Genomic DNA, 27127 nt, shown 5'->3' with positions numbered 1-27127 from the left:
ATATGGTGATGATATTTATACAATTATTACAGTATTGCATAGCAGTAAATCTTCTATTTTTTGGTGTGAATAAAAATTCATTATGTGAATAAAAAATCAAAATGGAATTTATTTGTAAAGCCTCAAAACATGACTAATGAACAGAGGAAATGTTAGTTTAGTGCCAGGAATGCCTACATTGTTTATTCTGGACCCTATTTTGAAATTGGAATATTTTGAACTTTGTGTTAAATTGGCCAAATTAACAATTTCCGATCACTTTATTTTGTAGTTGAAACAGGTGACTTGGCGATTTCTTGTGCTCAATCGATAGAATAGAAGTAATACTAGTGAAATAGCTAAGAATTTGGTTGATTGGAATAATGTAATTGGCCTAAAATGGGAGTCAAAGTCGGCAAAATCGCCGATTCGTAAATATCGCTGACACATCAAAATTCGCGAGAGCATAATTTCGTCAATTTTCCACCAAATTTCGTACTTTTTGTTTTATTACCTTCACAAAAAGATTCTCTACGATTTCATAAGAAAAAATAACAAATTTTTTTTTTGAAAATTCTTGGACACTGGTGCGTGACTCCAGATTTGGGCCTTGGACCCTGAAAGGGTTAAATGTCACTGAGCTGATAACAGTTGTCTTGAAGCCATTCTTCAAGAAGAGTTTCATATATGTATACTCCAGGTAGACAGAAAGACAGATAAGCAGATACAGACAGATAGACAGAGAAACAAGACATGTTTGTGTGCAAGTGATATATACAGCAAGGGTTAGCTGGAGCAGTGGGCATTTATCAAATATCACTGGACTGTCAACAGTATAGGGGTACCTTTCATAACATGCTTCAAGGAATACACCAAGTTATCTAAAACTTTGCTGGGACCTATAAATACTTTGTATATATTTCTAGACAATAGTAAATAACCCAGGTAGGTGTAAATGTTCACCTGTCAGTGTGATTTTGACTATCCGAGTACTATTTCAGTTCCTAATAATAGTGTCAGAACGAAGATTGGCAATGAAATCACAAGAACTATTACAAATTGTAATTATCAGAACATAAAAAATACATAAATTAAAATAAAAACGAGAAAAAAGGTATATCGGCAACGCTTCTGCAAGCAGCAGGAGTGAAATTAAGACACATGTGCAACATCTGGGTATCTTTATTGTAGACGTTTTGCCGCCCAGTGGCTTTATCAATATAAATTCCAGGTAATCAGTCTCTCATCTTCTGTATATAGTCCTACTGTCTTCAAGTTATGTCCTGGAATTTGTCTTGATAAAGCCACTGGATGGCAAAATGTCTACAATAAAGATACCCAGATGTTGCACATGTGTCTTAATTTCATCTTGTCGGTATTATATACCATTCTTGCACAAGTGGCAGGAGTCAATGTTGCCGTCAGGTAAGCATCCAGAGTAGGAGGCAATGTTGCCATCAGGTGAGCATCCAGAGCCAACTTCACGGTCATATATCTCAGTAAATACCTACCCAAAAAATTTTTTTTAATCACATAACATGTAGAAAAATGTGCTCTTCATTTAAAAAAAAAAAAGATTTTTTTATTTTTTTCAAAATACAGCAGACCATCAGTTACCAAGAGTTTATTTGGCACTATTTGGATATAGCACAATTGAAGAATTGCGATACAATTTTATGTAACATGTCGTATGATGAATTTAACACGGTTCAGTTTGCAGGAAAGAAAAAAACTTCCGTTTTCCTCAAGCGGCCGCCTTGAGGCCGCTTGAGGCAGTGTTTACATCAGGGTAAACACGCATTAACCAATTTTCTTTATAGTTGGCTATTATCACTAATCTTAGGCACCATGGTGACTTATTTATACAAATATAAAAAAAAAACACCCAAAAATGCAAAGAAACACGAAATAGTTTACAGTGAAGTTCAGCAGAGTTTTGGACTGAGCAACAGCTGCGGGGAGACTGACGCACATATTCTGGCAGGTCATGTTTGTTTGGTCGAGTGCCGAGCAAACAGTCTAATACCGAGTGATTTTTTTTATCGAACAAAGCGTTCAAGTACTGAACTGTCTGAGTACAGAGCTGTTCGAGTACCAAGGTTCCACTGTATATGATCTGTCATGTAATGCAACAGTGACAATTCCCTGCACCATGGAAACTTACTTTCCACATTCTTAACCCTTAGCTTTCCCAAAGAACATTATTATATCACAATGAAAGCTTTGTCTCAAAGCCTAGCATGACGCCTTAAGTTGTATGATTTAGTCACAGAACTCTCCTCCACAAATTATATATGTTAATGGCTCTGTTCACTTATCCAATGGTGCAGAGGGTAGTGCTATTGTTACAAAGTAGAGCTGTCTCTTATGTTGCACATAGCAACAATTGGCTTCTACCATTCAAACTGAACTGTTATTATACTCTTGTACTCATGCGTGTCTATGCACCAAAAATTGACACTTTAAATGCAAGTGATTCTCTATCATCCATAAATGCTCTTAGCTTCATGAGTGTCAATTATGACATGTTTGTGTCAGAAGTCAGATATGGGTATGGTATAACTGAAGACAGTGCAATCAAATTATACCACTCACCATGGCCTACAAATGTATAACAGAACTGATGAACTGACTAAGGCATATGCTTTCCAGGCTGGAGTAAATTACAACTTTGAGCTGTCAGCTAATAGTTAGAGAAGCAGAATATGAAAAGACCTTCAAAAGAATTTCACTGACTTGAGCCCAAGAGAGAGTGACATTAATCAGTAAATCTATCATGCAAGAGGAGCCACATGTCCATGGCACCTTCAAAGGTAAAGGTATATCAAAGGTGCCATGGCACATCCAATAAAATTAAGAGACTCTAGGATATCACAGTGCCTGGAATCTGAAGGAAAGGGTGGATATATTTGTAGTTTTGAACTGTAGTATCAGTGCCCCTCTGGCAAGACAGTGATGGAGTAAATGATATTTAAAGGGTTCCTTATTTTTTTTTTTTTTAAGGTCACCCTACCTCAGTGGAAAAAGCCCAATGTGTTAAAAAAAATGCCCATCACCCAAATTGTATAATATACTTTATTCTACTTCATAAAAATAGTCTGTTTATTGTCTAGCCTCAGTAAGGCTACATCTGGGAGTCTGCAGCACCAGAACTACTGCCACACCCTACATCAATAAATGCTGGAATGAAAAAAAAAAAATACATGAACTCAGAGACAACTTACTCAAAAAGCGTAGAAGTATGTTATCAACAGCAACATATTACCAACCACTTCGGAAAAATACCCTGATTTTGCCTAATAAAAACTTGCAACCACAAAATTTTATTTATTAACACATTGCCTATTTCCCAAAGAAGAAGAAACACTTTCATCATCATTCACATCATCATTGTCTTGCCAGAGGTGTGCCTACACTACAGCTCAAAAACTGCAACATATTTCCATTCCTCCTCAAGAGCACAGGCACTGCACTTCCCACCTCCAGGACTCAAGTCCGTTTAATCAGTTTCCCTAATCTCTTCATAAATATTACTTTGCTGACACTCCAATGGCACATCAAGTCATAAAAACTATTTGCCTCCACTCGCTCCTATCTAACACACTCATGCACGTTTGCTGGAAGTCCAAACCCCTCGCACAAAAAACCTTTACCACCTCCCTCCTTCCTGCACCTCCTTCTAATCTCCAAGATACAGATTCACATATTGCCCTCAAACATGACATTTCCACTGCCTCCAGCCTTCATCTTGTTGCAACATTCACCAACCATATAAAAGCATTGGTACAACTAAACTCTCGCGAATTTCCCTCTTTGTTTCCGTGAGTAACATTCCTTGTCTCCACAGAGTTCTCACTGCATCCTCACCTTTTCTCCCTCATCAGTTCTATGGTTCACCTTGTCTTTCATAGCCCTATCTGCTGACAAGCCCACTCCCAAATATCTTAAACATTCACTTCCTCCATCCTCCCTCCCTCCCTCCTTCTTCAATCTGATATCCAATCTTTCATTTCCTAATTTTTTTTTGTTATACTCATCACTTTATTCTTTCCTATGTTCACTTTCAAATTCCTTCTTTTACGTACCCTCCCAAATTCGTCCACCAACTTCTGCAGCTTTTATTTTTTATTATTAACACATTGGCCCTCTCCCACCAAGGCAGGGTGGCATACTTATTTGTATGCTTGAATGCAAACACTTGTTCTATACATCCCTTTCCTTCCTAAATTCTCCTTACGTTTTCTGTAGTCCTACTTTTTCCCCTAACTCTTTTGACAATAATTCTACAGTACATTTCACCTTATTTATTTATTTACTTTATTTGTTTATTCATTAACACATCAGCAGTTTCCCACCAAGGCAGGGTGGCCTGAAAAAGAAAAACTTTCATCATTCACTCCATCACTGTCTTGCCAGAGGCATGCTTCCACTACAGTTAGAAAACTGCAACACCCCTCCTTCAGAGTGCAGGCACTGTACTTCCCATCTCCAAGACTCAAGTCCGGCCTGCTAGTTTCCCTGAATCCCTTCATAAATGTTGCCCTGCTCAAACTCCAACAGCACATCAAGTCCTAAAAACCATTTGCCTCCATTCGCTCCTAACACACTCACGCATGCTTGCTGCAAGTCCAAACCCCTCACATAAAATCTTCTTTACCCACTCCCTCCAACCTTTCCTAGGCCAACCCCTACCTTGCCTTCCCTCTACTACAGATTTTTACACTAAGTCATTCTATTTTATTCCATCCCCTCTACATGTACGAATCACTTCAATAACCCGTCCTCAGCCCTCTGGATAATAGTTTTAGTAATCCCACACCTCTCCTAATTTCCAAAGTACGAATTCCCTGCATTATATTCACACCACACACTGCCCTCAGACATGACAACTCCAGCCTTCTCCTTGTTGCAAAATTCACCAACTATGCTTCATACCCATGTACGTGCGTTGGTATAACTATTCTCTCATACATTCCCCTCTCTGATTCCATGGACAAAGTTCTCTGTCTCCACAGACTCCTAAGTGCACCACTCACCTTTTTCCCCCTCATCAATTCTATGATTCACCTCATCTTTCATAGACCTATCTGCTGACATGTCCACTCCTAAATATCTGAATACATTCATCTTTTGTTACCTAATTTTTTTTATCCTCATCACCTCACTCTTTCCTATTATTCGCTTTTAATTTTCTTTTTATATACCCTACCAAACTCATCCACCAAGCTCTGCAACTTCTCTTCAGAATCTCCCAAAAGCACAGTGTCATCGGCAAAATGCAACTGCGACAACTACAATTTTGTGTTAAATTCTTTCTCTCTCAATCCCACACCTCTTGCCAGCACATGAGAATTCACTTTTGTTACAATCCGATCTATAAATATATTGAATAATCATGGTGACATCACACATCCCTGCCTAGGGCCCACTTTTACTAGGAAATAATCTCCCTCTCTCCTACATACTCTAACCTAAGCCTCACTATCCTTATAAAAACTCTTAGCTATGTCCAATAACCAACCACCTATTCCATACACTTGCAACATCTGCCACATTGCTTCCCTATCCATGCAACCATATGCTTTTTTCAAATCCATAAACACATTCCATTCCATTCCCTTCCTAAAGCCTCCTTGTTCATCTGCGATCCTGCTCTCCGTCTTACTCTTAACCCTTTCAGGGTTTTTTATGTATTAGTAAGTCTTATGTGCCAGTAAATAACAAAAAAAAGGCACAATACCGTGACTGGAACGATACACAAATAACCTGCACATAAAAGAGAAGCTTACGACGACGTTTCGGTCCAACTTGGACCATTTACAAAGTCACACTTTGTAAATGGTCCAAGTCGGACCGAAACATCATCGTAAGCTTCTCTCTTTTATGTGCGGGTTATTTGTATATGTGCCAGTGTTGGTGACATACTAGTACGCATAAATTCTAGTGCCCTCAAATCAAACGGGGAAAAGGCTGGTAGGCCTAGATGTGAAAGAATGGGTCTGCATGGTCAGAGTGTGGAGTACAGTGGACCCCCGCATAACGATGGCATCACAAAGCGATTATTTCGCATACCGCTTACTTTAATCGCAAAATTTTTGCCGCGCATACCGATTAAAAACCCGCTCACCGATTTTCGTCCGAGACGCGTCCAATGTGCGCCCTCACCCAGCCTCACATGTGCCGCCCGTGCCATTGTTTACCAGGCAGCCTCCGCGCTAACATCCAAGCATACACTCGGAATATTTCGTATTATTACAGTGTTTTCGGTGGTGTTTCTGGAAAATAAGTGACCATGGGCCCCAAGAAAGCTTCTAGTGCCAACCCTGTGGTAAAAAGGGTGAGAATTAGTATGGAAATTAAGAAAGATTTTGAAGGGTTTGGGGCTAACCCTGAGAAGCCTATGCCAGTTGTGGAATCCATTGTGCCTACTTCAAAGATTAAGGAAATGTGTGCACAGTGGGTTGAACTGCAAACCTTTATGGATGAAAATCACCCTGACACAGCTGTTGCAAGCCGTGCTGGTGACTATTTCAATGACAATGTTGTGGCCCATTTTAGACAAATCGTAAAGGAACGGGAGGTACAGAGCTCTATGGACAGATTTGTTGTGCGACAGAGGTCCAGTGACTCTCAAGCTGGTCCTAGTGGCATTAAAAGAAGAAGGGAAGTAACCCCGGAAAAGGACTTGCTACCTCAAGTCCTAATGGAAGGGGATTCCCCTTCTAAACAGTAAGAAGATAATGCTCTCCCCTCCTCCCATCCCATCAATCATCACCAGATCTTCAATAAAAGTAAGTGTCTTGTAAGTGTGCATGCCTTTTTCAGTTTGTGTGTATTAAAATTAACATTTCATGTGGTAAAAAATTTTTTTTTTCATACTTTTGGGTGTCTTGCACGGATTAATTTTATTTCCATTATTTCTTATGGGGAAAATTCATTCACATAACGATTATTTTGCATAACAATTACCCCTCTTGCACGGATTAAAATCGTTAACCGGGGGTCCACTGTATAAAAAAAATCCTGCAGCACACAATGCATAATGAGAAAAAAAAAAACTTTTTGGTTTAAAACAGCAACTTTGCAGTCTATTTTCTCATGGGATTTATGGTTGTATTCTCGTTTTCCTGGTCTCATTCGATAGAATGGAAGATGTAATTTTGATTGGTTTCACGATGACAAGTAACTTGAAATTGACAGCAAAGTAGTGAAAATGTTCGATTTTTGCCAATGTTAAAGGGTAAACAAATTGCACCACACATCCAATACATGTCAACTGGCGAGTCTAATATTTTTGCACAAGTATGCCGATATTATTCATACCATTTTTACAATGATGCAGTAGTATACATAACAGTAAATCTTCTATTTTTTGCGAGAATAAAAATTCAAAACTGAAAGCAAAAGTAATGTAAGAGGGGCCTGAAGACTTGACTGATGAACAGATAAAATGTTATTTTAGTGCCAGGAATGTCTGTCTTGTTTATTCTCAACCCTATTTTGAAATTGGCATCTTTTGAAATTTGTGTGAAATTGGCCAAAATGCCATTTTCTGACAACTTTATTGGGTAGTTCATATTGGTAAATGGGAAGTTTCTTGTACTCAATCAATAGAACAAATGGAATTCTAGCGAAATACCTATGATTTTCGTAGACTGAAATTGGCCAAAAAATAGAGCTCAAAGTGAGCGAAATCGCCGATGCGCAAATATCGTCAATCCTGCTAACTTCACGAGAGCATAATTCCAAGTTTTCCATCAAATTTCATACTTTTGGTGTCATTATTATCGGAAAGAGGTTCTCTACCATTTCACAAGAATTTTTTTTTTTCCAAATAATTTTCGACCCTGAGTGGGAGTTAACCCTTTCAGGCTTCGTGCCGCAGTTCTACAGCTTTGAGTTGAGGGTCCAAACTGTAGATTTACGCCATGACCTCAGCTCACTCTGATAAGCTGTGAGCAGTAAATTTGGTCCTAGTTATGAGAGAATAGTGGGCCCCCGACATTCAATGGCATCGATGTTCGATAAATCCGACATTCAATGCATTTTAATGCAAAAATTTCGCCACGACATTCGATGGAAAACCCGATATTCGATACGATTCGTACGAGACGTGTCCATGCGTGGCCTGAACTGCCCCATGTGTGCCAGTGTTTACAAGCCAGCCAGTGTGTGCGCATCTAAGGATACATTCGGTACATTCCATATCTATATTATCACTGTTTTTGGTGCTTGTTTCTGCAAAATGAGTCACCATGGGCTCCAAGAAAGCTTCTAGTGCCAACCCTGTGATAAAAAGGGGAAAAGGGGTGAGAATTAGTATGGAAATTAAGAAAGATTTTGAGGGTTTGGGGCTAACCCTGAGGAGTCTATGCCAGTTGTGGACTCCATTGTGCCTACTTCAAAAATTAAGGAAATGTGTGCAAAGTGGGTTGAACCCTAACACAGCTATTGCAAGCCGTGCTGGTGACTATTACAATGACAATATTATGGCCCATTTTAGACAAATCTTGAAGGAACGGCGACAGAGGTTCAGCGACTCAAGCTGGTCCTAGTGGCATTAAAAGAAGGGAAGTAACCCCGGAAAAGGACTTGCTATCTCAAGTCCTAATGGAGGGGGATTCCCCTTCTAAACAGTAACAACTTCGACACTCTCCCCTCCTCCCATCCCATCAATCATCACCAGATCTTCATTAAGGGTAAGTGTCAATTATTCTATTGTTATTGTAATTATTCTATTGCATTAAACTTAATATTTCATGTAATCATTTTTTTTTTCATACTTTTGGGTGTCTTGCATGGATTAATTTGGTTTCCATTATTTCTTATGGGGAAAATTAATTCGACTTTCGATATTTTCGACATTCGATAGCTCTCAGGAACGGATTAGTATCAAATGTCGAGGGTCCACTGTACATCTATGTGGTATGTGTGCACCACATAAAGCAAATCCTGCAGCACACAGTGCATGAGAAAAACTGAAAACATAATTTTCAATTAAAATGGTGACTTTGCAGTGTTTTTTCCTATTTTTTATAGTTGTATTTGCAGTTTCTTGGTCTCATTTGATAGAATGGAAGATATATTACAGAAATAGAGATGATTTTGATTGGTTCAAGAGCAAACAAATGACCTCACACATCTAATACACGCCAGCTGGTGGGTCTAATATACATTCACAAATGTGGTGATGATATTTATACAATTATTACAATATTGCATAACAGTAAATCTTCTATTTTTTGTTTGAATAAAAATTCATTGTGAATAAAAAATCAAAATGGAATTCATTTGTAAAGCCTGAAAATGTAATTAATGAACAGAGGAAATGTTAGTTTAGTGCCTGGAATGCCTGCACTGTTTATTCTGGACCCTATTTTGAAATCGGTATATTTTGAACTTTGCGTTAAATTGGCCAAATTACCAATTTCCGATCACTTTATATTGTAGTTGAAACAGCTGCCTTTGCGATTTCTTGTACTCAAATGATAGAAGTAATACTAGTGAAATAGCTAAGAATTTGGTCGACTGGAATAGCGCAATTGGCCTAAAATGTGAGTAAAAGTTGGCAAAATCGCCGATGCGTAAATATCGCTGACGCCTCAAAATTCGCAAGAGCATAATTTCGTCAATTTTCCATCAAATTTCATACTTTTTGTTTTATTACCTTCAGAAAAAGATTCTCTACCATTTCCCAAGAAAAATAACAATTTTTTTTTTTAAATTCTTGGACCCTGGTGCACACCTTGAAATTTGGCCTCTGGACCCTGAAAGGGTTAAGGATCGAGGGTCTCGACCCTTAACCCTTTCAGGATCGAGAAGTTCCTCTCCTAAACTTGTTCTCAGGGTCAAAAATTTTTCGGAAACAAAAAAATTTTTCTTCTTATGAAAAGAAAGATAATCTTTTCCCGATCATAACGACACAAAAAGTATGAAATTTGATGGAAAACTTACAGAAATATGCTCTCGCGAAGTTAGCAGTCTCGACGATGTTTACGTATTGGCGATTTCGCCCACTTTGACCTTATTTTCAGCCAATTCCAGTGTACTAGTCAACTGCTAGAACTCCATTTTTTCTATCGAATGAGTACAACAAACCACCCATTTACCGATTTCAACTATCCAATAAAGTGGTCAGAAATTAGCAATTTTGAAAATTTCACACAAATTTCAAAAGATGCCAATTTCCAAATAGAATAAACAGAATAAACAGAATAAATAGAATAAACAGAATAAACAGAATAAATAGAATAAACAAGACAGACATTCCTGGCACTAAAATAACATTTTCTCTGTTCATTAGTCATGTCCCCAGGCCCCTCTTACATTTCTTTTGCTTTCCACTTTGAATTTTTATTCTCACAAAAAGTAGAAGATTTACTGTTATGCAGACTACTGCATTAGTGTAGAAATAGTATACATAATATCAGTGAAGGATATTAGACTTACCAGTTGACGTGTATTGGACGCGTGGCATAATTTGTTTACTTTTGAACTTTGGCAAAAATCGAACATTTCTGCTACTCTGAGCTCAATTTCAAGGTACTTTTCATTCTGAAACCAATCAAAATCGTCTCAATTTCTGTAATATGTCTTCCATTCTCTAAAATGAGACCAGGAAAACTTGAATACAACCATAAATACCATACGAAAATACAGGTACCATCCGACTTACGACCAAGCTTGGTTCCGACCAACCGGTCGTAAGGTAAAATGGACGTAAGTCGAACCTCTGAAAATTTCAGACATACTGGGTAGGGCATAATGTCAATCCTTTCCTATATAAACTATCTACATAGTACTGTAATGTAATGTACAATCATTATTTCATTCTTTTTACCATAATTTACTTCTATTGTTATATTTTAATTATTTATGTACTGTATATAATGTATACATGGAAGTGAACTGTATTGTAAATTTTACATCTCATACAGTATCACATGTTACTGTTATCTTTATGTATTGTCGACATAGTGGAATGGAAGAATACCACTGGTAGTGTCATCCTGCCAGAATGTAGTATAACCTATACCCTAAGTAAAGAGAAACAACTCTGGAACGTGTAATACATATCCGGCTGGCTGGCCGGGTGGGTTGTTGGCTGACTGAACGTGGCTGCCTCTATGTATGTATGTACTGTCTGCATAGACAGCCTATGCTGTCTGCCAGCTTCGTTCATATTTTGCGCCACTTAAGTGCTGCCCTCTGGGCCTGCCCAGGTCTGTGGGATGCTGGGCCCACACTCCCACACAGCAGCCTAGCAGGAAGACACAAGGCCTACTAGCTCTCTCCTTTCGTGGGATGGCCTCCCCGGCCATGGGCACAACACACAAGCCTGTGTACCCACCACTACATTACAAATAAAGTAAAGAAGCCTCCGAAGACGTATCATTTGACTCCACGCCACTGCATCACACCAATTAATCTATTAAACATTGGTAGCAGCGGTGGTCGCAGCAGTTGTGTTTGCCCGGAGAGAGGAAGGAAGGAATGAAGTTGTTCACTTCATCACCCTACACTAGTAACATCCGTCACTCAACGAGCTATCCTGATGTCGTGTCTGCACGTTTCAGCATCCAGACACAGGTACAAGCAGGATCTAGCCGAAATTTGCCTAATTTTTTTGAGAATTTTAAGTGGCGTCCCAGTGACTCCACGCTACAGCGTCCCACACTGTTTCTCAAGTCACGTGTTCAGCGTCACTTGTATATTCTGCTCTTGTTCAGCTCAGCACAGCTACTTCAGCAAGCCAGAGGTGAGTTTTATGGTGATTTCTGCGTCCAGTGTGTCTCCCTGTGTTTGTGGGTGGGAGAAGAGGAGGAGGAAGTTGCCGTTCCTTGCCTCACCCATGCTCGCCCTACTCACACCTCACCAGCCTACCATACACTCACCACTACTCACTCTCTCTGCTGCGTTTTCTGCTGTTTTCCATGTGAATTCATTGCCAGAGCTGTGTATCCAAGTGCCCGAGGCCACTCGAAGCTACGTGGATCAGCAAGTCATGTGAATCAGCAAGCCATGTGGATCAGCAAGCCATGTGGATCAGCAAGCCATGTGGATCAGCAAGCCACATGGATCAGCAAGCCATGTGGATCAGCAACCCACATGGATCAGCATGCCACATGGATCAGCATGCCACATGGATCAGCATGCCACATGGATCAGCATGCCACATGGATCAGCATGCCACGTAGATCACGACGCCATGTGGGGTGTGGGTGATGTCACGTGGATCTACAAGCCACGTGGGTTACCAAGCCAGATGTCCCAGGCCACATGCTGTGGTCTGCTGCATGCATCACATTGACGTCACCAACGATGCTGCCCAACTTCACGACGTCACGATGTCTGCCTGACGTCACCTCGAGATGTCTGCTGACAGTGCTGCTGAGGTCACCTCACGGCATCACGCCTGACATCACATGATGTCACATCTTGTGCTTCAGTAAATATTTCAGTATTGTCGAGAAGATTGAGAGAAGATATATTCACGTGTTAATTAATTCCTCTCAGTCAGTGTTCTTATATGTTAGTGTATAGCTTAGTGTCAATTTTGTGCACAGAAAAGCATCATTTGCTAGTTAAGCCATGTTGTACTGCATGTACAGCGGGTGTGTGTAAAGTTTTCCGTGAGTCCAGTGTGGTCTGATCCAGACCCCTGTGTAGCACCACTGTGCTAAATCACCCGCTGTGACCAGTGCATTTGACAGCTGTTATCAGTCAGCCAGAGCCCGAGCCTCTTGAACAGAAAGCTCTCATGCTCATCGCTCATGATGTTCCACAGAATCGTACTTGCTACGATTCCCATCGAGATTTGTTTCACTTCACCTCCAGACCTTCAGAGTGCAGTTATATGTAGAGAAACAAGTCTGGGGACACTTAGACTAACCTCTGCTATAACTCCAACTGCCGAGAGAATGACACTCGTCAAGCCGCAGTTAGCCCTGTCGGTAGGCGCTGTGTCAGCCTCGTGTCACAAGCTTCAGTGAGCAGCCTGCACGAAGATGATGTCACTTCGACTGCTAGCTCCCTCACTGCAGTCTGGTGTATGATGTTACAACTCCCAGATGTTTCGCCCAGTCGTCTCTGCCACGACTCGCTCCACGCTCGCCGGCAGTGACAGCCCAGCGACAGTATCAGTCGAGAAGTGTCCTCCTGAGTTGCTTGCCAGAAGCCCTGCCGAGTTTTGTCGACGCCTCACTCGAGGGCACCAGCATGTCGTGCCCCAGGTTGAGTGAAACCTGCAGTGACTTCTATAATGACTGCTTCACCATTCTAGAGGAGCCCGTACCCTGTTACGTCACAGCTCAGCCGCAGCTATGTCTCCTGTGTTGCAGTATCTGTCCAGACACAGGAAGGCATGCAGTGATGCCCTTCGACGATGTTTAGCACCACGATGTTTAGCACACCCCACATGTTTTTTGCTTCCCTCCCTGTAGGAAGTTTTTTCTTCCATGTCCATACGTATATATATGTTTTTTATTTTGTGTTCTGTGCCCTGTTCCTACGAGAGAGAGACCAAGTGTTTTTTTTACCGCCAGACATGGTCGGGACGACCATGTGGCAGGTGGCCGAGCGTATGTAGACAGCCTGTACTGTCTGCATAGACAGCCTATGCTGTCTGCCAGCTTAGTTCATATTTTGCACCACTAAAGAGCTGCCCTCTGGGCCTGCCCAGGTCTGTGGGATGCTGGGCTCACACTCTCACACAGCGGCCTAGCAGGAAGACACAAGGCCTACTAGCTATCTCCTCTCTTGGGATGGCCTCCCCGGCCATGGGCACAACACAAGCCTGTGTACCCACCACTACAGTACAAATTAAGTAAAGAAGCCTCCGAAGATGTATCATTTGACTCCACGCCACTGCATCACGCCAATTAATCTATTAAACAATGTATCTCTATATCTATCTATATCTCTATCTCTCTCTCTATATATATATATATATCTCTATATATATATATCTCTCTCTCTCTCTCTCACTCTCTCTCTCTCTCTATCTCTCTCTCTCTCTATCTCTCTCTCTCTCTATCTCTATCTCTCTCTATCTCTATCTCTCTCTATCTCTATCTCTCTCTATCTCTCTCTCTCTTTATCTCTATCTCTCTCTATCTCTATCTCTCTCTATCTCTCTCTCTCTTTATCTCTATCTCTCTCTCTTTATCTCTCTTTATCTCTCTCTTTATCTCTCTATCTCTATCTCTCTCTATCTCTCTCTATCTCTATCTCTCTCTATCTCTCTCTATCTCTCTCTATCTCTATCTCTCTCTATCTCTCTCTATCTCTCTATCTCTCTATCTCTCTATCTCTCTCTATCTCTCTATCTCTCTATCTCTCTATCTCTCTATCTCTCTATCTCTCTATCTCTATCTCTATCTCTATCTCTATCTCTCTATCTCTATCTCTCTATCTCTATCTCTCTATCTCTATCTCTCTATCTCTCTATCTCTATCTCTCTATCTCTATCTCTCTATCTCTATCTCTCTATCTCTATCTCTCTATCTCTATCTCTCTATCTCTATCTCTCTATCTCTATCTCTCTATCTCTCTATCTCTATCTCTCTATCTCTCTCTATCTCTATCTCTCTATCTCTATCTCTCTATCTCTATCTCTCTATCTCTATCTCTCTATCTCTCTATCTCTATCTCTATCTCTTTATCTCTATCTCTTTATCTCTATCTCTTTATCTCTATCTCTTTATCTCTATCTCTTTATCTCTATCTCTTTATCTCTATCTCTTTATCTCTATCTCTTTATCTCTATCTCTTTATCTCTATCTCTTTATCTCTATCTCTTTATCTCTATCTCTTTATCTCTATCTCTTTATCTCTATCTCTTTATCTCTATCTCTTTATCTCTATCTCTTTATCTCTATCTCTTTATCTCTATCTCTTTATCTCTATCTCTTTATCTCTATCTCTTTATCTCTATCTCTTTATCTCTATCTCTTTATCTCTATCTCTTTATCTCTATCTCTTTATCTCTATCTCTTTATCTCTATCTCTTTATCTCTATCTCTTTATCTCTATCTCTTTATCTCTATCTCTTCATCTCTATCTCTTCATCTCTATCTCTTCATCTCTATCTCTTCATCTCTATCTCTTCATCTCTATCTCTTCATCTCTATCTCTTCATCTCTATCTCTTTATCTCTATCTCTATCTCTTTATCTCTATCTCTTTATCTCTATCTCTTTATCTCTATCTCTTTATCTCTATCTCTTTATCTCTATCTCTTTATCTCTATCTCTTTATCTCTATCTCTTTATCTCTATCTCTTTATCTCTATCTCTTTATCTCTATCTCTTTATCTCTATCTCTTTATCTCTATCTCTTTATCTCTATCTCTTTATCTCTATCTCTTTATCTCTATCTCTTTATCTCTATCTCTTTATCTCTATCTCTCTCTATCCCTCTTTATCTCTCTATCTCTCTTTATCTCTCTTTATCTATCTCTCTTTATCTCTCTATCTCTCTTTATCTCTCTTTATCTCTATCTCTCTTTATTTCTATCTCTCTCTATTTCTATCTCTCTTTCTCTCTCTATCCCTCTATCTCTCTATCCCTCTTTATCTCTCTATCTCTCTCTCTCTATCTCTCTTTATCTCTCTATCTCTCTCTCTCTATCTCTCTTTATCTCTCTATCTCTTTATCTCTCTATCCCTCTTTATCTATCTCTCTATCTCTCTTTATCTCTCTTTATCTCTCTATCTCTTTATCTCTCTATCCCTCTTTATCTCTCTATCCCTCTTTATCTCTCTATCTCTCTTTATCTCTCTCTCTCTTTATCTCTATCTCTCTTTATCTCTATCTCTCTTTATCTCTATCTCTTTATCTCTATCTCTCTTTATCTCTATCTCTCTTTATCTCTATCTCTCTTTATCTCTATCTCTCTTTATCTCTATCTCTCTTTATCTCTCTTTATCTCTATCTCTCTATCTCTCTCTCTTTCTCTCTAAGGATTCTTTCAGGTATACAGAAGTAAGATTAGGGACAAGATTGGCCCACTTAAGAGTAACTCTGGTCAGATCACTGACAGTGATAAGGATATGTGTGAAATTCTAAATACCTACTTCCTCTCAGTTTTCACCCAGGAAAATACTAGCAATATTCCTGAAATAATAGATTATGTAGAACAGGATGATAATAAACTATGTACGATTGCGGTAACTAGTGACATGGTCCTCAGACAAATAGAGAAACTAAAACCTAACAAATCCCCAGGCCCTGATGAACTGTTTGCAAGGGTGTTAAAGGAATGTAAAGAGGAACTTAGCATACCTTTGGCTAATCTTTTTAACATATCACTACAAACTGGCATAGTGCCTGATAAGTGGAAAATGGCAAATGTAATACCTATTTACAAGGCAGGTGACAGGTCTTTGGCTTCGAACTATAGACCAATAAGCCTTACCTCCATAGTGGGAAAATTTATGGAATCAATAATTGCCGAAGCAATTCGTAGCCATCTTGACAGGCACAAATTGATTAATGAATCTCAACACGGTTTTACAAAGGGGCGTTCCTGTCTTACGAATTTACTAACTTTTTTCACTAAGGTGTTTGAGGAGGTAGATCATGGAAATGAATATGATACTGTGTATATGGACTTCAGTAAGGCTTTCGACAGAGTTCCACACCAGAGGCTATTGAGGAAACTTAAGGCACACGGAATAGGAGGAGAAATTTTTTCCTGGGTAGAGGCATGGCTGACAAATAGACAGCAGCGAGTTTGCAAAAATGGGGAGAAATCAGAATGGGGGCACGTCACAAGCAGTGTTCCTCAGGGGTCAGTGTTGGGCCCGTTGTTGTTGTTCACAATTTGCATAAACGACATAGATGAAGGAATAAATAGCGACATAAGCAAATTTGCTGATGACACCAAAATAGGCCGTCCAATTCATTCTAATGAGGACACTAGAGCACTCCAGGATGATTTGAATAGACTGACGCAATGGTCGGAGAAGTGGCAGATGCAGTTTAATATTGACAAATGCAAAGTTCTAAATGTTGGACAGGTAAATAACCATGCCACATATAAACTAAATAATGTAGATCTTAATACTACCGATTGCGAAAAGGATTTAGGGGTTCTGGTTAGCAGTAATTTAAAACCAAGACAACAGTGCATTAGTGTTCGCAATAAAGCTAACAGAATTCTTGGCTTCATATCTAGAAGTATAAATAATAGAAGTCCTCAGGTTGTTCTTCAACTCTATATATCCTTGGTTAGGCCTCATTTAGACTATGCTGCTCAGTTCTGGTCACCGTATTACAGAACGGATATAAATGCTCTGGAAAACTTAGAGAGGAGGTTGACAAAGATGATCCCATGTATCAGAACTCTTCCCTATGAGGATAGACTGAGGGCCCTGAATCTGCACTCTCTTGAAAGGCGTAGAATTAGGGGGGATATGATCGAGGTGTATAAATGGAAAGCAGGAATAAATAAAGGGGATGTAAAGAGCGTGCTGAAAATTTCCAGCCAAGACAGGACTCGCAGCAATGGTTTCAAGTTGGAAAAATTCAGATTCAGAAAGGATATAGGAAAGCACTGGTTTGGTAATAGAGTTGTGGATGAGTGGAACAAACTCCCGAGTACAGTTATTCAGGCTAAATCGTTGTGTAGTTTTAAAAATAGGTTAGATAAATACATGAGTGAGTGTGGGTGGGTGTGAGTTGGACCTGACTAGCTTGTGCTGCTGGTCTGGTGCAGTGCTCCATCCTTGAGTGGAGATGATCAGACTGGGTGGGTCATTGGGCTAATCCAGGGGGGGTGGGGTCCATTGGTCTAATCCGGGGGGACGTGGACCTGCTCTGCATGGGTCAGTAGGCCTGTTGGAGTGTTCCTTCTTTCTTATGTTCTCGTTCTCCTCCCCCTCTCTCGTTCTCTCTCTCTCGTTCTCTCTCTCTCGTTCTCCTCTCCCTCGTTCTCCTCTCCCTCTCTCGTTCTCCTCTCCCTCTCTCGTTCTCCTCTCCCTCTCTCGTTCTCTCTCTCGTTCTCTCTCTCTCTCTCGTTCTCTCTCTCTCTCTCGTTCTCTCTCTCTCTCTCGTTCTCTCTCTCTCTCGTTCGTTCTCTCTCTCTCTCGTTCGTTCTCTCTCTCTCGTTCTCTCTCTCTCTCTCGTTCTCTCTCTCTCTCTCGTTCTCTCTCTCTCGTTCGTTCTCTCTCTCTCGTTCGTTCTCTCTCTCTCGTTCGTTCTCTCTCTCTCGTTCGTTCTCTCTCTCTCGTTCGTTCTCTCTCTCTCGTTCGTTCTCTCTCTCTCGTTCGTTCTCTCTCTCTCGTTCGTTCTCTCTCTCTCGTTCGTTCTCTCTCTCTCGTTCGTTCTCTCTCTCTCGTTCGTTCTCTCTCTCTCGTTCGTTCTCTCTCTCTCGTTCGTTCTCTCTCTCTCGTTCGTTCTCTCTCTCTCGTTCGTTCTCTCTCTCTGGTTCGTTCTCTCTCTCTGGTTCGTTCTCTCTCTCTGGTTCGTTCTCTCTCTCTGGTTCGTTCTCTCTCTCTGGTTCGTTCTCTCTCTCTGGTTCGTTCTCTCTCTCTGGTTCGTTCTCTCTCTCTGGTTCGTTCTCTCTCTCTGGTTCGTTCTCTCTCTCTGGTTCGTTCTCTCTCTCTGGTTCGTTCTCTCTCTCTGGTTCGTTCTCTCGTTCGTTCTCTCGTTCGTTCGTTCTCTCTCTCTCTCGTTCGTTCTCTCTCTCTCTCGTTCGTTCTCTCTCTCTCTCTCTCGTTTGTTCTCTCTCTCGTTCGTTCTCTCTCACTCGTTCGTTCTCTCTCTCTCGTTCGTTCTCTCTCTCTCTCGTTCGTTCTCTCTCTCTCTCGTTCGTTCTCTCTCTCTCTCGTTCGTTCTCTCTCTCGTTCGTTCTCTCTCTCTCTCGTTCGTTCTCTCTCTCGTTCGTTCTCTCTCTCTCTCGTTCGTTCTCTCTCTCTCTCGTTCGTTCTCTCTCTCTCTCGTTCGTTCTCTCTCTCTCGTTCGTTCTCTCTCTCTCTCGTTCGTTCTCTCTCTCTCTCGTTCGTTCTCTCTCTCTCTCGTTCGTTCACTCTCTCTCGTTCGTTCTCTCTCTCGTTCGTTCTCTCTCTCTCTCGTTCGTTCTCTCTCTCTCTCGTTCGTTCTCTCTCTCGTTCGTTCTCTCTCTCGTTCGTTCTCTCTCTCTCGTTCGTTCTCTCTCTCTCGTTCGTTCTCTCTCTCTCTCTCTCTCGTTCGTTCTCTCTCTCTCTCTCTCTCGTTCGTTCTCTCTCTCTCTCTCGTTCGTTCTCTCTCTCTCTCTCGTTCGTTCTCTCTCTCTCGTTCGTTCTCTCTCTCTCTCTCTCTCGTTCGTTCTCTCTCTCTCTCTCTCTCTCTCTCTCTCTCTCTCTCTCTCGTTCTCTCTCTCTCGTTCTCTCTCTCTCTCTCTCTCTCTCTCTCTCTCTCGTTCTCTCTCGTTCGTTCTCTCTCTCTCGTTCGTTCTCTCTCTCTCTCGTTCGTTCTCTCTCTCGTTCGTTCTCTCTCTCTCTCGTTCGTTCTCTCTCTCTCGTTCGTTCTCTCTCTCTCTCGTTCGTTCTCTCTCTCGTTCGTTCTCAATCTTGTTCGTTCTCTCTCTCTCTCTCGTTCGTTCTCTCTCTCGTTCGTTCTCTCTCTCTCTCGTTCTTTCTCTCTCTCGTTCGTTCTCTCTCTCTTTCGTTCTCTCTCTCGTTCGTTCTCTCTCTCTCGTTCGTTCTCTCTCTCGTTCGTTCTCTCTCTCTCGTTCGTTCTCTCTCTCTCGTTCGTTCTCTCTCTCTCGTTCGTTCTCTCTCTCTCTCGTTCGTTCTCTCTCTCTCTCGTTCGTTCTCTCTCTCTCTCGTTCGTTCTCTCTCTCTCTCGTTCGTTCTCTCTCTCTCTCGTTCGTTCTCTCTCTCTCTCGTTCGTTCTCTCTCTCTCTCGTTCGTTCTCTCTCTCTCTCGTTCGTTCTCTCTCTCTCTCGTTCGTTCTCTCTCTCTCGTTCGTTCTCTCTCTCTCGTTCGTTCTCTCTCTCTCGTTCGTTCTCTCTCTCTCGTTCTCTCTCTCTCGTTCGTTCTCTCTCTCTCTCGTTCTCTCTCTCGTTCGTTCTCTCTCTCTCGTTCTCTCTCTCGTTCGTTCTCTCTCTCTCGTTCTCGTTCGTTCTCTCTCGTTCGTTCTCTCTCTCTCGTTCTCGTTCGTTCTCTCTCTCGTTCGTTCTCTCTCTCTCGTTCTCTCTCTCGTTCGTTCTCTCTCTCTCGTTCTCGTTCGTTCTCTCTCGTTCGTTCTCTCTCTCTCTCTCGTTCGTTCTCTCTCTCTCTCTCGTTCGTTCTCTCTCTCTCTCGTTCGTTCTCTCTCTCTCTCTCTCGTTTGTTCTCTCTCTCTCTCGTTCGTTCTCTCGTTCTCTCTCTCTCTCTCTCGTTCTCTCTCTCTCTCGTTCGTTCTCTCTCTCTCTCTCGTTCTCTCTCTCTCTCGTTCGTTCTCTCTCTCTCTCTCGTTCTCTCTCTCTCTCTCGTTCGTTCTCTCTCTCTCTCGTTCGTTCTCTCTCTCTCGTTCGTTCTCTCTCTCTCTCTCTCGTTCGTTCTCTCTCTCTCTCGTTCGTTCTCTCTCTCTCGTTCGTTCTCTCTCTCTCTCTCGTTCGTTCTCTCTCTCTCTCTCGTTCGTTCTCTCTCTTTCTCTCTCTCTCTCTCGTTCGTTCTCTCTCTTTCTCTCTCTCTCTCTCGTTCGTTCTCTCTCTCTCTCTCTCTCTCTCTCGTTCGTTCTCTCTCTCTCTCTCTCTCGTTCGTTCTCTCTCTCTCGTTCTCGTTCGTTCTCTCTCTCTCTCGTTCTCGTTCGTTCTCTCTCTCTCTCGTTCTCGTTCGTTCTCTCTCTCGTTCGTTCTCTCTCTCTCTCGTTCGTTCTCTCTCTCTCTCTCGTTCGTTCTCTCTCTCTCTCGTTCGTTCTCTCTCTCTCTCTCGTTCGTTCTCTCTCTCTCGTTCGTTCTCTCTCTCTCTCTCGTTCGTTCTCTCTCTCGTTCGTTCTCTCTCTCTCTCTCTCGTTTGTTCTCTCTCTCTCTCTCGTTCGTTCTCTCTCTCGTTCGTTCTCTCTCTCTCGTTCTCTCTCTCGTTCTCTCTCTCTCGTTCTCTCTCTCTCGTTCTCTCTCTCGTTCGTTCTCTCTCTCTCTCTCTCTCGTTCTCTCTCTCTCTCGTTCGTTCTCTCTCTCTCGTTCGTTCTCTCTCTCTCTCGTTCGTTCTCTCTCTCTCGTTCGTTCTCTCTCTCTCGTTCGTTCTCTCTCTCTCTCTCTCTCGTTCGTTCTCTCTCTCGTTCGTTTTCTCTCTCTCTCTCTCTCTCTCTCTCTCTCTCTCGTTCGTTCTCTCTCTCTCGTTCGTTCTCTCTCTCTCTCGTTCGTTCTCTCTCTCTCTCTCTCGTTCGTTCTCTCTCTCTCTCTCTCTCTCGTTCGTTCTCTCTCTCTCGTTCGTTCTCTCTCTCTCTCGTTCGTTCTCTCTCTCTCGTTCGTTCTCTCTCTCTCTCGTTCGTTCTCTCTCTCTCTCTCTCTCTCTCTCTCTCTCGTTCGTTCTCTCTCTCTCTCTCTCTCTCGTTCGTTCTCTCTCTCTCTCTCGTTCGTTCTCTCTCTCTCGTTCGTTCTCTCTCTCTCGTTCGTTCTCTCTCGTTCGTTCTCTCTCTCTCGTTCGTTCTCTCTCTCTCGTTCGTTCTCTCTCTCTCGTTCGTTCTCTCTCTCTCGTTCGTTCTCTCTCTCTCTCGTTCGTTCTCTCTCTCTCGTTCTCTCTCTCTCTCTCTCGTTCGTTCTCTCTCTCTTGTTCGTTCTCTCTCTCTCGTTCTCTCTCTCTCTCTCTCTCTCGTTCTCTCTTGTTCGTTCTCTCTCTCTCTCTCTCTCTCGTTCTCTCTTGTTCGTTCTCTCTCTCTCGTTCGTTCTCTCTCTCGTTCGTTCTCTCTCTCTCTCGTTCTCTCTCTCTCGTTCGTTCTCTCTCTCTCGTTCGTTCTCTCTCTCTCTCGTTCTCTCTCTCTCTCTCTCGTTCTCTCTCTCTCTCTCTCTCGTTCTCTCTCTCTCTCTCTCGTTCTCTCTCTCTCGTTCTCTCTCTCTCTCGTTCGTTCTCTCTCTCTCGTTCGTTCTCTCTCTCTCGTTCGTTCTCTCTCTCGTTCGTTCTCTCTCGTTCGTTCTCTCGTTCGTTCTCTCTCTCTCTCTCTCTCTCGTTCGTTCTCTCTCTCTCTCTCTCGTTCGTTCTCTCTCTCTCTCTCTCGTTCGTTCTCTCTCTCTCTCTCTCTCGTTCGTTCTCTCTCTCTCTCTCTCTCGTTCGTTCTCTCTCGTTCGCTCTCTCGTTCGTTCTCTCTCGTTCGCTCTCTCGTTCGTTCTCTCTCGTTCGCTCTCTCGTTCGTTCTCTCTCGTTCGCTCTCTCGTTCGTTCTCTCTCTCTCGTTCGCTCTCTCGTTCGTTCTCTCTCTCTCGTTCGCTCTCTCGTTCGTTCTCTCTCGTTCGTTCTCTCTCTCTCTCTCGTTCGTTCTCTCTCTCTCGTTCGTTCGTTCTCTCTCTCTCGTTCGTTCTCTCTCTCTCTCGTTCGTTCTCTCTCTCTCTCTAGTTCGTTCTCTCTCTCTCTCTCTCGTTCGTTCTCTCTCTCTCGTTCGTTCTCTCTCTCGTTCGTTCTCTCTCTCTCTCTCTCGTTCGTTCTCTCTCGTTCGTTCTCTCTCTCTCTCTCTCTCTCTCGTTCATTCTCTCTCTCGTTCGTTCTCTCTCTCTCTCTCGTTCCTTCTCTCTCTCTCTCTCGTTCTCTCTCTCGTTCGTTCTCTCTCTCTCGTTCGTTCTCTCTCTCTCGTTCGTTCTCTCTCTCTCTCTCGTTCGTTCTCTCTCTCTCTCTCTCTCGTTCGTTCTCTCTCTCTCTCTCTCTCGTTCGTTCTCTCTCTCTCTCTCTCTCGTTCGTTCTCTCTCTCTCTCTCTCTCGTTCGTTCTCTCTCTCTTGTTCGTTCTCTCTCTCTTGTTCGTTCTCTCTCTCGATCGTTCTCTCTCTCTCTCTCTCGGTCTTTCTCTCTCTCTCTCGGTCGTTCTCTCTCTCTCTCTCTCTCTCGTTCGTTCTCTCTCTCTCTCGTTCGTTCTCTCTCTCTCTCTCGTTCCTTCTCTCTCTCTCTCTCGTTCTCTCTCTCTCTCGTTCTCTCTCTCGTTCGTTCTCTCTCTCTCTCTCGTTCGTTCTCTCTCTCTCGTTCGTTCTCTCTCGTTCGTTCTCTCTCTCTCTCTCTCGTTCATTCTCTCTCTCTCTCGTTCGTTCTCTCTCTCTCTCTCGTTCCTTCTCTCTCTCTCTCTCGTTCTCTCTCTCGTTCGTTCTCTCTCTCTCTCTCGTTCGTTCTCTCTCTCTCTCTCGTTCGTTCTCTCTCTCTCTCTCTCTCGTTCGTTCTCTCTCTCTCTCTCTCTCGTTCGTTCTCTCTCTCTTGTTCGTTCTCTCTCTCTTGTTCGTTCTCTCTCTCGTTCGTTCTCTCTCTCTCTCTCTCGTTCGTTCTCTCTCTCTCTCGTTCGTTCTCTCTCTCTCTCTCTCTCGTTCGTTCTCTCTCTCTCTCGTTCGTTCTCTCTCTCTCTCTCGTTCCTTCTCTCTCGTTCTCTCTCTCTCTCTCGTTCTCTCTCTCGTTCGTTCTCTCTCTCTCTCTCGTTCGTTCTCTCTCTCTCTCTCGTTCGTTCTCTCTCTCTCTCTCTCTCGTTCGTTCTCTCTCTCTCTCTCTCTCGTTCGTTCTCTCTCTCTTGTTCGTTCTCTCTCTCGTTCGTTCTCTCTCTCTCTCTCTCGTTCGTTCTCTCTCTCTCTCTCTCGGTCGTTCTCTCTCTCTCTCTCTCGTTCGTTCTCTCTCTCTCTCTCTCTCTCGTTCGTTCTCTCTCTCTCTCTCTCTCGTTCGTTCTCTCTCTCTCTCTCTCTCGTTCGTTCTCTCTCTCGTTCGTTCTCTCTCTCGTTCGTTCTCTCTCTCATTCGTTCTCTCTCTCTCGTTCGTTCTCTCTCTCTCGTTCGTTCTCTCTCTCTCTCGTTCTCTCTCTCTCTCGTTCGTTCTCTCTCTCTCTCGTTCGTTCTCTCTCTCTCTCGTTCGTTCTCTCTCTCTCTCGTTCGTTCTCTCTCTCTCTCGTTCGTTCTCTCTCTCTCTCGTTCGTTCTCTCTCTCTCGTTCGTTCTCTCTCTCTCTCTCGTTCGTTCTCTCTCTCTCGTTCGTTCTCTCTCTCTCGTTCGTTCTCTCTCTCTCGTTCGTTCTCTCTCTCTCGTTCGTTCTCTCTCTCTCGTTCGTTCTCTCTCTCTCTCGTTCGTTCTCTCTCTCTCGTTCGTTCTCTCTCTCTCGTTCGTTCTCTCTCTCTCGTTCGTTCTCTCTCTCTCTCGTTCGTTCTCTCTCTCTCTTTCGTTCTCTCTCTCTCTCTCTCGTTCGTTCTCTCTCTCTCTCTCTCTCGTTCTCTCTCTCTCTCTCTCTCTCTCGTTCGTTCTCTCTCTCTCGTTCGTTCTCTCTCTCTCTCTCTCTCTCGTTCGTTCTCTCTCTCTCGTTCGTTCTCTCTCTCTCTCTCTCGTTCGTTCTCTCTCTCTCTCTCTCGTTCGTTCTCTCTCTCGTTCGTTCTCTCTCTCGTTCGTTCTCTCTCTCTCTCTCTCTCGTTCGTTCTCTCTCTCTCGTTCGTTCTCTCTCTCGTTCGTTCTCTCTCTCGTTCGTTCTCTCTCTCTCTCTCTCTTTCGTTCTCTCTCTCTCTCTCTCGTTCTCTCTCTCTCTCTCTCTCTCTCGTTCGTTCTCTCTCTCTCGTTCGTTCTCTCTCTCTCTCTCTCTCTCTCGTTCGTTCTCTCTCTCTCTCGTTCTCTCTCTCTCTCGTTCGTTCTCTCTCTCTCTCTCTCGTTCGTTCTCTCTCTCGTTCGTTCTCTCTCTCGTTCGTTCTCTCTCTCTCTCTCTCGTTCGTTCTCTCTCTCTCTCGTTCGTTCTCTCTCTCGTTCGTTCTCTCTCTCTCTCTCTCGTTCGTTCTCTCTCTCTCTCGTTCGTTCTCTCTCTCTCTCTCTCTCGTTCGTTCTCTCTCTCGTTCGTTCTCTCTCTCGTTCGTTCTCTCTCTCTCTCGTTCGTTCTCTCTCTCTCTCGTTCGTTCTCTCTCTCTCTCTCTCTCGTTCTCTCTCTCTCTCTCTCGTTCGTTCTCTCTCTCTCTCGTTCGTTCTCTCTCTCTCTCGTTCGTTCTCTCTCTCTCTCTCTCGTTCTCTCTCTCTCTCTCTCGTTCGTTCTCTCTCTCTCTCTCTCGTTCGTTCTCTCTCTCTCTCTCTCGTTCGTTCTCTCTCTCTCTCTCGTTCGTTCGTTCTCTCTCTCTCTCGTTCGTTCTCTCTCTCTCTCTCGTTCGTTCTCTCTCTCTCGTTCGTTCTCTCTCTCTCTCGTTCGTTCTCTCTCTCTCTCGTTCGTTCTCTCTCTCTCTCGTTCGTTCTCTCTCTCTCTCGTTCGTTCTCTCTCTCTCTCGTTCGTTCTCTCTCTCTCGTTCGTTCTCTCTCTCTCGTTCGTTCTCTCTCTCTCGTTCGTTCTCTCTCTCTCGTTCGTTCTCTCTCTCTCGTTCGTTCTCTCTCTCGTTCGTTCTCTCTCTCGTTCGTTCTCTCTCTCGTTCGTTCTCTCTCTCGTTCGTTCTCTCTCTCGTTCGTTCTCTCTCTCGTTCGTTCTCTCTCTCGTTCGTTCTCTCTCTCGTTCGTTCTCTCTCTCGTTCGTTCTCTCTCTCGTTCGTTCTCTCTCTCTCGTTCGTTCTCTCTCTCTCGTTCGTTCTCTCTCTCGTTCGTTCTCTCTCTCGTTCGTTCTCTCGTTCGTTCTCTCTCGTTCGTTCTCTCTCTCGTTCGTTCTCTCTCTCGTTCGTTCTCTCTCTCGTTCGTTCTCTCTCTCGTTCGTTCTCTCTCTCGTTCGTTCTCTCGTTCGTTCTCTCTCGTTCGTTCTCTCTCTCGTTCGTTCTCTCTCTCGTTCGTTCTCTCTCTCGTTCGTTCTCTCTCTCGTTCGTTCTCTCTCTCGTTCGTTCTCTCTCTCTCTCTCGTTCGTTCTCTCTCTCGTTCGTTCTCTCGTTCGTTCTCTCTCGTTCGTTCTCTCTCTCGTTCGTTCTCTCTCTCGTTCGTTCTCTCTCTCTCTCTCATTCGTTCTCTCTCTCTCGTTCGTTCTCTCTCTCTCGTTCGTTCTCTCTCTCTCGTTCGTTCTCTCTCTCTCGTTCGTTCTCTCTCTCTCGTTCGTTCTCTCTCTCGTTCTCTCTCTCTCTCATTCTCTCTCTCTCTCGTTCTCTCTCTCTCTCGTTCTCTCTCTCTCTCGCTCTCTCTCTCTCTCTCGTTCTCTCTCTCTCTCTCTCGTTCTCTCTCGTTCGTTCTCTCTCTCTCTCATTCGTTCTCTCTCTCTCTCTCGTTCGTTCTCTCTCTCTCTCTCGTTCGTTCTCTCTCTCTCTCTCTCGTTCGTTCTCTCTCTCTCTCTCGTTCGTTCTCTCTCTCTCTCTCGTTCGTTCTCTCGTTCGTTCTCTCTCTCTCTCTCGTTCGTTCTCTCTCTCGTTCGTTCTCTCTCTCGTTCGTTCTCTCGTTCGTTCTCTCTCTCGTTCGTTCTCTCTCTCGTTCGTTCTCTCTCTCGTTCGTTCTCTCTCTCGTTCGTTCTCTCTCTCGTTCGTTCTCTCTCTCTCTCTCTCGTTCGTTCTCTCTCTCGTTCGTTCTCTCTCTCGTTCGTTCTCTCTCTCGTTCGTTCTCTCTCTCGTTCGTTCTCTCTCTCGTTCGTTCTCTCTCTCTCGTTCGTTCTCTCGTTCGTTCTCTCTCTCTCTCTCGTTCGTTCTCTCTCGTTCGTTCTCTCTCTCTAGTTCCTTCTCTCTCTCGTTCGTTCTCTCTCTCGTTCGTTCTCTCTCTCGTTCGTTCTCTCTCTCGTTCGTTCTCTCTCGTTCGTTCTCTCTCTCGTTCGTTCTCTCTCTCGTTCGTTCTCTCTCGTTCGTTCTCTCTCGTTCGTTCTCTCTCGTTCGTTCTCTCTCGTTCGTTCTCTCTCGTTCGTTCTCTCTCGTTCGTTCTCTCTCGTTCGTTCTCTCTCTCGTTTGTTCTCTCTCTCTCGTTTGTTCTCTCTCTCATTCTCTCTCTCGCTCACACACGTAAGTGAAATTATCATATAGTATAAATTACCTAGGATAACCCAAAAAATTCAGACAAAGTGCTATACAGAGGATCTGTGCTCCAGTGCCCTAAATTAATAATAATAATAATTATTATTACAATAATACATATGTACTAATATTAATAATATTAAA

General features: G+C 43.1%; 1 protein-coding gene across 10 annotated transcripts in view; it reads right to left on the bottom strand.

The window, feature by feature from the left end:
* mof (males absent on the first) overlaps positions 1-27127 on the bottom strand; it is a 510758-nt gene that overhangs the window by 191831 nt on the left and 291800 nt on the right. The window contains exon 8 of one of the 10 annotated variants that reach the window (XM_070081526.1): positions 3015-3159. The exons of the other annotated variants lie outside the window; for them this stretch is intronic. Coding sequence (XP_069937627.1) covers positions 3150-3159 — 10 coding nt within the window. The 3' untranslated portion in view covers positions 3015-3149. Of the gene's footprint in view, positions 1-3014; positions 3160-27127 lie in introns of those variants that run through there. 10 annotated transcript variants of the gene reach the window in all.

Source organism: Cherax quadricarinatus, chromosome 6 (assembly GCF_038502225.1).
Source record: "Cherax quadricarinatus isolate ZL_2023a chromosome 6, ASM3850222v1, whole genome shotgun sequence".
Taxonomy (NCBI): domain Eukaryota; kingdom Metazoa; phylum Arthropoda; class Malacostraca; order Decapoda; family Parastacidae; genus Cherax; species Cherax quadricarinatus.
Note: the sequence above shows the minus strand (reverse complement) of the source record. Positions and strands in the feature narration are given on the sequence as shown.